The sequence below is a fragment of the Cervus canadensis genome, chromosome 5 (assembly GCF_019320065.1).
Source record: "Cervus canadensis isolate Bull #8, Minnesota chromosome 5, ASM1932006v1, whole genome shotgun sequence".
Lineage (NCBI taxonomy): Eukaryota > Metazoa > Chordata > Mammalia > Artiodactyla > Cervidae > Cervus > Cervus canadensis.
The window spans coordinates 62,991,724-63,004,946 of record NC_057390.1 but is presented as its reverse complement, the minus strand read 5'-3'; the positions used below and the strand labels follow the sequence as shown (position 1 = coordinate 63,004,946).

The window sequence follows — 13,223 nt, the reverse complement described above, 5'->3', positions numbered from 1 at the left end:
GAAAGAGGAGAATGAAAAAGTTGACTTAAAGCTCAACATTCAGAAAACTGAGATCATGGCATCCGGTCCCATCACTTCATGGCAAATAGATGGGGAAACAGTGGCTGACTTTATTTTCTGGGGCTCCAAAATCACTGCAAATGGTGACTGCAGCCATGAAAGTTAAAGACGCTTACTCCTTAGAAGGAAATTTATGACCAACCTAGACAGCATATTAAGCAGAGACATTACTTTGTCAACAAAGGTCTGTCTAGTCAAGGCTATGGTTTTTCCAGTGGTCATGTATGGATGTGAGAGTTGGACTATAAAGAAAGCTGAGCACAGAAGAATTGATGCCTTTGAACTGTGGTGTTGGAGAAGATGCTTGAGAGTCCCTCTGACTGCAAGGAGATCCAACCAGTCCATCCTAAAGGAGATCAGTCCTGGGTGTTCACTGGAAGGACTGATGTTGAAGCTGAAACTCCAATATTTTGGCCACCTGATGTGAATAGCGGACTCATTTGAAAAGACCCTGATGTTGGGAAAGATTGAAGGCGGGAAAAGGGGACGACAGAAGTTGAGATGGTTAGATGGCATCACCGACTCAATGGACATGAGTTTGGGTAAACTTCAGGAGTTGGTGATGGACAGAGAGGCCTGGCGTGCTGCAGTTCATGGGGTCACAGAGTCGGACACGACTGAGCGACTGAACTGAACTAAATACCAAAGATGCTATAGGAAACTGTAGACCTGTATTCACCATGAACATAGATGCAAAAATCCTTAAATATTTTTAAGTTACATAAATAATATGTAAAAAGGACAGTAAAATATGACCAAGTGGAGTTTATCCCAGAAGTATGATTTTAACTTAAAAAAAGAAAATCAATGTGATTCACTATATTGACATAATAAAAGAGGAAAAAAAATCTCAATAGGTGTAGCAGAGTATTTGAAGAGTTCAGTACCCATTAATAAATACTTTTGGTAAATTAAGAACAGAAAGGAATTTTCTCAACCTGATAAAGGGCACCTACAAAAAAACCTACAGCTAACGTCATACTTATTCCATGATAAAAGACTGAATGCTTACCATGTAAGATTGGGGGGGAAAAGCAGTTTTTCACTCTAATTGTAGTCAAACTTGTACTAGAAGTTCTAGCCAGTACATTAAGTCCAGAAGAAGAAATAGCATATGAACGTGAAAGTCGCTCAGTCATGTCCAACTCTTTACGACCCTATAGGCTATACAGTCCATAGAATTCTCCAGGCCACGATGCTGGAGTGGGTAGCCTTTCCCTTCTCCAGGGGCTCTTCCCAATCCAAGGATCGAGCCTCGGTCTCATGCCTTGCAGGCAGATTCTTTACCAGCAGAGTCACACGGGAAGCCTGAAATAAAATGTATTCAGATTGAAAAGGCAGGAGTAAAATTGTCTTTATTCTTAGATGACATGGTTGTGTTTGTAGTAAATCTTAATTCTGTTACCAGAAATAAGTGAATTTAGCAAGATTGTAGGCTATAAGGACAGTATACAAAAACCAGTGGAATTTCTATATAATAGCAGTGAGCAATTGAGAAAAAAATGAAATTAACAAGAATACTATTTATAGTAGAATAAAAACATTGGGATATTCAAGTGTAAATTTAACCAACTGGATGTTAAGATCTGTACACTGAAGTATGAAACATCCCTGAGAGGAAACATGTAAAAAGACCTAAATAAATGGAGGTACCATATTCCTAGATTGGAAGATTTTGATACTCTCAAGGTATTGGTTTGACTCGGATTGATCTACAGAGTTAAGACAATCTCAATCAAATTTTCAGCAGGGTTTTAACAAAAACTACCAAATAATTATTAATTCTGTATAGAAAAATCACAGGCCTTAGGAGAGCCAGCACAGTTTTGGAAAGGGACAAGAAAGTGTGAGGACAGTGTCCCCTGATTTAGAGACTTACTATGAAACATAAAACTGTGGTGTTGACATAAGATAGATAAGCAAATCAGTAGAGGGTATAAATTCCTGTATGTTTTTATTTGGTTGATTTTTTAAAACTTTTTTAATTGGATATTTTACTTGTAACATTTTGTCAATTTAAGGTATAACTTGTTGATTTGTATAGTTAATTGGTTTTTGACAAAAACATCAAAGATGCTATTGTAAGGGGAGCCTTTTAAACAAATAGCTGGAATGAAAGTTTAACTTACATACAGAAAAAATTTGGTTATAAATTTAAACCATAAAAGCTACAGCTATGGAACTTCTAGAAGAAAACATCAGCCAAAATCATCTTATAGGCAGAGATTTTTAGTTGATCTGCGAAACATGAATCATTAAAGAAAAAAATGTTCTCATCAAAATTGAAAGGTTTTGCTCTTTAAAAAGTAAAAGAAGATACTTGAACTACCTCCGCCTGACAAAGGACTTGTGCCAGTCTAAAAAGAGAATTTTTTAAAACTTTTAAAAGATAACCAGACAGTCACGAATCCGCCTGCAATGCAGGAGACCCAGGTTCAGTCCCTGGGTCCGGAAGATCCCCTGGAGAAGGGAATGGCTACCCACTCCAGTATTCTTACCTGGAGAATTCCATGGATGGAGGAGCCTGGCAGGCTCATGGGGTTGCAGAGTCAGATGTCACTGAGCAACTAACATTTTCCCTTTCACATTTAAAGAGAGAAAGGATTTGAAGTCACGTAACAAATGAAGATATATGAGTTGCCAATAATCACATGAAAAAGATCCTCAAGATCATTAATCCTCAGAGAAATGCAGGTTAAAACTATAATCACATACTGCTGCCATCCACCAGAATGGCTCAACTTAAAAAGACTCACAATACCATGATCTGGCAAGGAGGTAGAGAGGGCCCTTAGAATTCTCAGGTGGTGCTGCTGGAGTGTAAAATGGCACACCCACTTTGGAAAACTTAAGTTTCTGAAAGTCAGACATGTGCTTATCCTATGATCCAGCAACATATTCCAGGGAAACATACAAAGATTAGGTATAATGTTCTTAGAAGCATTATTCCTAATATTTTCAGATAGGAAATATTAGGAATGTCTATTAAAGATGAATGCTTAAACTAATTGGGAAGTATTCATACAATGGAATATATATACTACTCTGCCATAAAAAGGAAGAAACTACTGACATATGAACCAGCCCGATTAATGTCAGAAACTTGATGAGGAAAAGAAGACGTCAAAAACTTAATGAGAAAAAGAAGAGCACATACGTATGATTCCATTTACATGAAAGTCTAGACAGAATTTAGTTACAGAAAGCAAATCAGTGGTTGCCTAGAGTTGTGGTGGGGAGGTAAGTGGGGTATGTTTGTGACTGATAGAAAGGGACCCAAGGAAACATTTGGAATGACAAACATGTGCTTCTTGTCTCGATTGCAGTGCTATTTCCATAGGTGTATAAATTTGTCAAAACCTGTAGAACTATATGATGATGTGTTTTTGGAGTATCATTTATTTCCCAAAGTTGGTTTAAAATTTGTTTTTAGCATTTTATTTACAACTTGATCATCCTTTTGTTGGTGCTGATGTCTTGTTTTTGTATATTTGATAATTAATATTTTTAAGTGGGCTTCCCTCGTAGCTCAGTCGGTAAAGAATCTGCCTGCAATGCAGGAGACCCAGGTTTGATTCCTGGGTCAGGAAGATCCCCTGGAGAAGGAAATGGCAACCTAGTCCAGTACTCTTTCCTGGAGAATTCCATGGACAGAGGAGCCTGGCAGGCTACAGTCCATGGGGTCACAAGAGTAGAACACAACTTAGCGACTAAACCACCACCACCATTTTAAAGTGTGTAGTAATTTAGAAACACCAAAAGCGCATATTTCATCTTGCTTTAGAAAATTGTGATATACCCCCTAAAATCTAGATATTTTAAAAGTGGTTGAAAGTTTTTCACTTCAAAGAAAAAGACACAGTACAAATGTCCATATTTCATAATATACCTTTTTTATTCTCTTTCAATATTAATAGGGAATTTTCTCTTTTTTGTTTCATTGTCAAACTGTTCTGTGCAGAACATAAATATTAGACTGTTAGTCTATAGAGAAGGTTATTATGAAATTAGGTGTGTATTTTGAAGCTGCTTCAGTTCAGTTCAGTTGCTCAGTTTTGTCCGACTCTTTGTGACCCCATGGACTGCAACACACCAGGCCTCCCTGTCCATCACCAACTGCCGGAGCTTACTCAAACTCATGTCCATCGAGTCAGTGATGCCAGCCAACATCTCATCATCTGTTGTTCCCTCTCCTCCCGCCTTCAATCTTTCTCAGCATCAGGGTCTTTTCAGATGAGTCAGTTCCTCGCATCTGGTGGCCAAAATATTTGGAGTTTCAGCTTCATCATCAGTCCTTCCAGTGAATTTTCAGGACTGATTTCCAAGATGGACTGGTTGGATCTCCTTGCAATCCAAGGGACTCTCAAGAGTCTTATCCAATACAACAGTTTGAAAGCAGCAACTCTTCGATGCTCAGCTTTCTTTATAGTCATGGAGCTGCTTAGTGAAAAGTGAAAGTGAAATCGCTCAGTTGTGTCTGACTCTCAGTGACCCCTTGGACTGCAGCCTACCAGGCTCCTCTGTCCATGGGATTTTCCAGGCAAAAGTACTGGAGCTGCTCATGAAGGTTTTTATCTGTGATGGTCCCTTCTGCGCCCCCTGGTGGTTTTGATTTCTTATTTGGGATAACATTGGAAATATAATCATTACTTTTGTAGACTGAATTTTACAGAAGACTTTAAAACTTTTAAACTAGTCTTTATGTTGAAAACCTACCCAATAGTTTCTGTTGACAACAGTATAAGGCTTTAATCATATGGTAGTCTGTACAAGAATTACTTTTTTTTAAAAAAAGTTTTTTTTTTTTTTTTAACAGTAACAATCTAGTTAATAATGAGGGAAAAAATTATTAGGCAATACCACAGAAATAAAATTTTACAAACAAGACCTACCTAAGATGATGCTAAATTTAGATCAGAGTTTGAGGAGAAAATAGGATATGAATAGTCTCAAAGTACTCCTCCCAGTATTTTTCGATGCAAAGGGAAAAATAGTAGATTTATAGTGGAGAAATCTGACAGAAACCCCTTTGGCCACCCTTGACAATGATGAAATGAGAAGGGCACATTATTTCTACGGTATTCTTGCCCCAAATGCATTCTAATCATTAAAAAAAAAAAAAAAATCAGCAATTCTTGCTGAAGGACATTTTACAAAATACTGGACCAAAAGTTTCAAAGTCATGAAAGACAAGATAAAAATTGAGTTGTCACAAATTGGAGGAGACTGTAAGGAAAAATTACCAAGAAGTTGCAAAAATAATAGAAGTCTCAGTTGCCACATACCCAGCTGCTTCTGATGTTAACATTTCACAGACTTGAAATGCAATTATTGTTATCAAAATGGAGAAATTAATCTTTGTTACATTGTAAGCTCTATATTTTAGTGGGAAAAAAGGTGACTTTGAAAAGTTTTTTATTTTCCAAGATTCCGTTCAGGATACCACATCACATTTAGTTGTTTCTTTGAAAATACTATTATTGCTCGAAGGATTTGATAGACTTGCTTTATTTTGTTTTTAAATCATTAACAAACCAATAGGTAATAAACTATTTATAAAGTGGCTGTTAGAATTTTTTGAAGGAATAGTTTTTTGTTCTTTATTACTATTATACAAATTTTGGGAATTGGCTAAGATTTGAGGAAAGTTTGTTTTTCTACCATTCTGCTTATTTCTTTTCCTTTACATTCTGAGAAACCTCAAAACCACGTAACAGTGGAGTAGCAGCTGTGTGTGTGTGTGCGCGCGCGCGTATGTGTATAGTAATAACAGTGCTTGAAGGCCTACATCTCTTTGCTACTGTTGGTAACTCATATTCTTTTTTCTAAATGAGAAAAAAATATATATATAGTAAATTGTTGGTGTTTCTTTATCTGAGATGATGAATAAATAAGCAACCTTCTATGTATTAATATTATATATTCTTTAGTGTTATTATGTCCTGTTAGAAATACTTATTTAAACTTAGAGTAGCATCATGAGATCTCTGAAAGCAACTTCTTAATTATTTTATGTGTTAATACTAATAAGATTCTTGAAATCACTTCTTTAAATAAGTAACCATCTAGATTGCACATTTATTCCTGAGTATATTCAAGGGTGCGTTAATCTGGGTAAGGTCTCAATAATTTAATTTGGTTGTTTTCTGTGTTAACATCCCATAGTAATAGCTGTATTTTAGAAACTCAGACTAAAAGATCTGTTTTTAATATCTTAATTTTTAGAGGCATACATATATATATGATTGTAAGATTATCTATTATAATACTTTGTATAGTATAGTTTAATTGAATATGTAGGAACTTTCAACTGCTAGAAAAGATAGTCCCTCCCAGAGGTATCCTTACAAAAAGTGGAAAAATAGCATGAGTCTCAACTTGGCAAAACATGAAAAACAGTATCTCTGAGTCACAAGATGAGTCAAAAGGGTGAGGTTTGTTTGTATTTCCTTGTTCATCTCTTTTAAAGGGAGTGTGATTCCAAGTAGCAGAAAAAACCTTTGATGAAAGATGGTACCAAAAGTTGGAATTCTTTATATTTAGAAGTACAGATCTGAAACATTCAGTGGTGTTGCCAGGATGGATTTGATCTGTGCCTAATTTTTAGGAGATTGGTAATAACTGTAAATGAAAAGGAACCTTTAAAAATATTTAACTTTTATTAAATTTTTTTCTTAAAATTTAATTAAAAATTAAAAAGTGCTGGGTTTTATTTGTTCATACTTGTGAAGAATGATCTTTAGATGAATATTCAAGAAGCTGGCAGCATTGGAGGGAGACTTTGAATATTGAACTGTATTCAAACATTGTTCAGATTTTGAACCATGAACTGTTAGAAATAACTTAATTAAAATTTTAAAAGAGAAATGAAAATCAGAGTGCCTGGTGTACATAGCAGAGATTGATTTAGTCCGCCTGGTGTGAACCACCTGACTTCCATGATCAGCTTAGCATTGTCAATCCTGTAATATCTTGGTACTCAGCATACAGTTGGTTGTATGTTATGGCGGGTACAGACAAGCAAAGAGGTAACGAAAAAAATTTCATGATATATTTTCTTTGTTATAAAAAGTTAGTCCATAGTATGTTCAACTCTAAATTGAAAATTAAACTATTGGATAACTGCTGAATTTTTTCTTGTAGTTATCATACAATCATTTGGTAAATCATGCCGCCTCTTTTTGTTTGCTTTTAGTTGATGCTGATGAAATTAAAAGGCTAGGAAAGAGATTTAAGAAGCTCGATTTGGACAATTCTGGTTCTTTGAGTGTGGAAGAGTTCATGTCTCTACCTGAGTTACAACAGAATCCCTTAGTACAGCGAGTAATAGATATATTCGACACAGATGGGAATGGAGAAGTAGACTTTAAAGGTAAGAAAGTAGTTTTAGTTAAACTGCAAGTTAGATAATCTATGAATAGTCTTACATTTCTATGTACAGAAATGTCTGAAAAGTTGACTTTTTCTTGAATGTCCTTGAGTACTGGTTTTCTTATAATAATAGATTGTTAAAACTCAAAAGTCTGTGATATATGAACCTTAATCAACTAATAAGACCTTGTACTTTCTGGGACGTAAATGATCGAAGTGTCCTTTTAGGTAATCTAAAAAATGGGATTTAGTATTTCTTTTGTTGTTAGAAAATTTTAGAGAAACTTAAAATACTAGAAGCCACATTTTTTTAAAACTTTTTTTTTAAAGAATGAGACTTTAACAATAAGTCAGCAATAAAAAATAAGCTGAAGTTAGAAGGATAGGAGTATTATCATAGAAGGGATTAATTTAGTTAATCTAGATTTTACAGAGACAGTAGTGCTTTTGCTGATGTCAACCATTTGATTCTACACTTTAAATAAACCTTTCATTTCATCAGGAAATCAACAGTTTTTGTTATTATTATTATTTTTTCAATTTTTGTTATTTTCACTTGAACAATTGAATTGTTCAAGTGAAGGGCTCTAAACTGGTTGGGATTTAGTGTTCAGCAGCAGTGGAGAAAAATGACCATTTGTTATGAAACTTCAAACAGTTTATATAAGTGATTCTGAATTTTGGAACCAGAAACCTCCCAATTTTTTCTGCCAAACAATGTAAATATTTTTTTAAAGCCTTCTTGTATAGTCATATTCTAAGAATATAGAGTTAAATAGTTTAAGGAATATGTTTTTTGAGTGTTATGCTCTGTAGCAACTAATAAATAATAATAATAAATAATCAGCTTCTTCAAGTTGATTTGATTTTAGAGAGTTCCAGGTTCAAATTATATATAGAACCTTGTTTGTTGAAGTTTCAAATTTGGCTTTTTCAGTTGTAAATGCCACTAGTAATATTTTCTTTTGGGACAGGAAGATATTCTGTTGAAAGCATGTAGGGTTTGTGTCCATGCATGTGTGTGTTCTTTGTAAAAAATGGAAACTTCTGATTTGTGAATGTTTTTTACTCTTGCTCAGAATTCATTGAAGGGGTCTCTCAGTTCAGCGTCAAAGGAGATAAGGAACAGAAGTTGAGGTGTAAGTATTTTTCTTCACTGAGCTCGTTCTTCCTCTCAGACCATGGCCCCATGCTGCATTATAACCTCCTTTTAAAATATTCTAAAAGGCATCTTTTATTCTAGATCCTTAGTAGACATAACAGATTTTGCATTCTGGAGAAAATTCTTTTGGGACATTCGCAATTTGTATTTTTTAATGATGTGTCATTGTTGCTTATAAGTTAAAGGTGTACAGTACACAAAATTGATTCACAATTTTTAGGATTATATTCCATTTGTGGTTAAATAATATACTGGCATGAAAGTGAGAAGAAATGCTTTAATATGATTAGCCTAACTTCATTTATACTTGTATTCAGAATTATTTAGCCAGAAGTTTACTCTTTTGGTTTATGTAGGCTTGCCTCTCTTTCAGGGAACATCTGGTATCTTTTTAAAATATTCAGCTCTTAACTGGAGAGACATTATGTTCAATAACAATTCTCTGAGGCACAGGCTATATGCTAACATCTTTGCAAATGAACTCTTGATATAAATGAGAATAATATTTATAATAATAACAGTTGCTGTCTTTGTATATTATCTTACTCAGTACTGTAGAGCAGCAGTCCCCCACCTTTTCAGCACCAGGAACCGGTTTTGTCAAAGACAATTCTTCCATGGGCTGGGATAGGGAGTGGGTCTGGGATGATTCAACTGCATTATATTTATTGTGCACTTTATTTCTATTATTATTACATCAGCTCCACCTCAGATCATCAGGCATTAGATCCTGGAGGTTTAGGGACTCCTGCTGTAAAGAACCTGGGAAGTTAGAACTATTATTAGCCCCAATTTTATATGTGCAGAAACTGAAGCTTAGGAAAGGGTAAATGACTTAAACTCTAGGCTGCAGGCAGTCTTAACTCCATAGCCCATATACTTGTAACCACCTAGTTTCACCTAAAAATGACATCTCTGTGGGAAGGAGCTGTCCTCATAGTAGAGTTCTAAATGCTGGGCAACTTACTATCTTCTCTCTCTTTGAAAGTGTTCATGATTACCATGTAATTGCCATTGATTTTTCCTTACTCTTTTTTTTAGTTGCTTTCCGTATCTATGACATGGATAAAGACGGCTATATTTCCAATGGGGAACTCTTCCAGGTGCTAAAGATGATGGTGGGGAACAATCTGAAAGATACACAGTTACAGCAAATCGTAGACAAAACCATAATAAATGCAGATAAGGATGGGGATGGAAGAATATCCTTTGAAGAATTCTGTGCTGTAAGTACAAAAAAGCTAGTTCTTCATTAGTTATGTTTCATAAAAACATTTTTAATATCACTTAGTAGAGAATTCCTTATAGTTATATTTTGCCCTAGAAATTTCTGTGTTTGATTTTGCCCGGTAGCCCCAGATTCAAAGTTTTGAAATGTTCTTTGTTGTAACTGTTACTAATTACTAATTATTCTCAAGAATTAATATTCTCAGTGATTGTCTGATAAAATGCCACAAGAATGGTACTAGTCACTTTTACTTACTATTGGTAGCCTCCCAAGTGAACAGCTAGGTTATTTGAAAATACTTCGTAGGAAATAAGAGTTCATAAATTTCAGCTAGGAATTCAGAGGCTTGGTCACAGGATGAAAGAAATGGAGTCCCCATCTGTCATAAACTCAGCAGTGAGGCAGTGTAGAAAGGTGATTTGTTTTCCCCTCTCCTTTTTTCCTAAGCTACTAATGGGTAGTTTTTGTGATCTGGGGCAAGGGCTCCACAGAGGCATAGCCTACAGTTGTGAGAAGCCCTGGAGGACTTGCTCTCAGTGGGAACTGGGGCACTGGCTCAGCTTCCTGTTTATTGCTTCTCTTCTGAGGCTGATGCCCCTAAAACAGAGATAGTAACTTTCTGATGCATCATAAGCAGTTTTAATGGTAAACTGAAGATGCTGGACAATCCAAAGGAAATGCAAAGAAAATAAAACGTTTTGAAAATTCTCAATCTTTACTGGATGCTTCTATGGAAGGTTTTCGTTCTCTTCATTTTTTACTTAGAGGACACCAGGGAAAACAGATTAATTTGTCATGTGTTACATAAGGACTTAAGTAGCTACTTCGGCTTTTAAGTAGAAGTTCACATTATACCTCAAGGATCTTTTTTCATCTCAAGGGAATGAGATCTTTGCATTTTGTTTCAAAAAAGTAGGGTGGCGCTCTAGTTTAAAGAACAGGCTGGTTCTTCTTGGAAGAGAGTTAGATAGGATGAACTCTTGAGCTTTGGAACCAGTGCCGGGTGGTGCTGTTGCAAGTGCGTCCTGTTCCTCCGCCGTGTCTACCCCACTGTTGCCAGCACATGTTGAAGGATTCCCGCGGGCGGGCATCAGCTTGTGCGTGACATGAGACCAGCCTCGTGGTGGCATCATAGGTAGCAGCCAGTTTTCAAAAGTAGGGAAAAAAAAAAAAGATTCCAAAACTTGAGGGAACAAAACAAAAATGAGGAACTTGGCTGGAGTGATATGAAGGGATGTGTATAAGTGAAGACTACTTGCATTTAGTAAATATAAGCTGTAATTTAAAATTACATGTAAATCACTTTACTAGTGGAAGGAAATACATCCCTAGGTAGAGAAATTATGGTCTGTACACTGAAGGCGTAAGCTAAGCTTTGAGTTTATTTTTCAGCCTTTGTGATAAATTGCCCTTACTTGTATTTTTGGAGGGCATAGTTCAGGAATGAACGAAAATGTTTGTATATTAAGCCAACTTTTGGGAATATTTATCAGGCTCATAACTTGGGCTTCATTGGGTTCTCTTTATTCTGTTTTCTTAAGCTGTAACAGCGAGAAAGAGTTATCTTAAAAGATCATATACTACATATCTGTTTTAACATTTTCAGAATGCTTTACCATACACAAATCTTAGAAATGATCAGTGACAGGATTAACATTGATGGATTGAATGCATGTATTTAGTTTTGTTTCCTTTGAAAACTTGACTGAAATTAAATGGGTTAAAAAGAAAAGGTTATAAACCCACAAGGACCAGGTGAATAGCAGAGAGGATAGTAACTCAGTTTGGTAATTTATAAAGTTGAGTGGTTAGCAGATAGGAATGAAAATTCTAAGCTATCAACTAGGAAAGCGGAGAAGCAGCTTGGTTTATAATGTGGAACCCCTAAAAGGCTCAGAAAGTGGAGACATGACTGAAAGTGGGGGTGAAGGTGGGGCTAACAGGAGAATTGCTTAAGTCTGTGTAAGAAGCAAGTGGAACAAGGTCTCCTTCCTGACTCTGTTCAGTCTCTCCTACACTGTAGTGGGAGATTGGCAAGAGTGAAATAGGGCTGTGTGTGTGCGTGCGCGCACATGTGTGTTGGGGAAATTAAGTGAAGAACAGCATGTTTGCATTTTGACACCTCCAGCCTTTTTCTCTGACTTGATTCCCTGGCAGCTACACTTGTACCTTCTAGGCAAGAGGTGGGAAAAGCCCTGTTTGGGAAAGCTGACTTCTAGAAATGGCGTTCACCCAGTTGTTCAAAGTGCAGCGCGCAGTCAGCAGCCCTGCCCCGTGCACAGAAGCTCTGGGGCGGACTTTCCGTAGGAGGAGAGAGCCCAGAATCACCAGATCTGATACGGATTATAGAGATGAAATCAAACCTGAAAAAGAAGCATGCTGAAGCAGGCCTATGCCAGGCTAATAAACACTTCAAAAGTAGAACAGAAATCTGTCATTATTACCCTTAGGGATATAATATATTAGATCTTTGAAACAAAAATTGGACAATGGATAAAAGAGCTCTAGGAAATGTAAATGTTGGGATTCATTCTAGGAGGTCTAACATCCTTCTGTGTTAGGACCTCCAAATGTTAGGTCCCAGAAAGAAATTGGAGGGAAGGAAATCATCAAAAATGAATCAGCAAATTATCTCAGAATCAAAAGTTTCCTTGACTGAAAGGACTTACCAAGTACCCAGCATAGTATATAAAATAATCTAGGACGTGGTACACCGTCATGAAATTTTAAAACAAAGAGATGGTTTACAAGCTTCCAAAGAGCTCTGGTAGAGGGACAGGGGAACGGCTTCATACAAAGAGTCAAGAATCGCGATGGTGACAACTTTCTCACTTAGCGACTTGGAAGATAGAGGACAAAACAAGAATTCTCAGTAAACTCAAACTGGATGGTAGAATCAGACATTTTCAGGTATGCAAGTGCTCCTCCCTTTTTTGGAAACTACTAGAAGATGTACTCCCACTATGAAAAGGTTATAAATCAAAAAAATAAGTCAGTGTGTGGGATCCAGGAAGCTCAGATGGTCAGGCGGAAGAGAAAGCCTCTAGGAGGATCCATGGATGCCAAGCCTGGATGGGAGTAAGTCCAAAAGCTCTGGGAGTGATTTGAAAATAATAAAATTGATAGCTTGATATAATACATCTGAGTGCCTTTAGGGCAAAGTTTAGTGTTGAATTAATGATAAACGCATAGAACACCCAGTGAAGAAAAAGATCAGTTATTAACTGTAGCAAAACAGATCTGCAGGGAAGCAAAAGTAATCCTAGTACACAGTTCTCTTCTGCTGTAAGTAGTATTTTATATAGGCATAGATAAAACGCTGAATTTCTATCTAATAAACAAAAACAAACATGCAGCTCTTTGATGCATGGGAGAGATGGGAGGTATGTGGGGTAGGAGATG

The 13,223-nt window shown here is 36.3% G+C and overlaps 1 protein-coding gene across 1 annotated transcript in view; it reads left to right on the top strand.

Annotated features, from left to right (window-relative positions):
• The window catches only part of PPP3R1 (protein phosphatase 3 regulatory subunit B, alpha), a 59,327-nt gene that overhangs the window by 42,684 nt on the left and 3,420 nt on the right, over positions 1-13,223 (top strand). Inside the window, exons 3-5 of the mRNA XM_043468924.1 lie at positions 7,256-7,432; positions 8,511-8,570; positions 9,635-9,819. Of these exons, the coding sequence (XP_043324859.1) occupies positions 7,256-7,432; positions 8,511-8,570; positions 9,635-9,819 (422 nt within the window). The remainder of the gene's footprint in view (positions 1-7,255; positions 7,433-8,510; positions 8,571-9,634; positions 9,820-13,223) is intronic.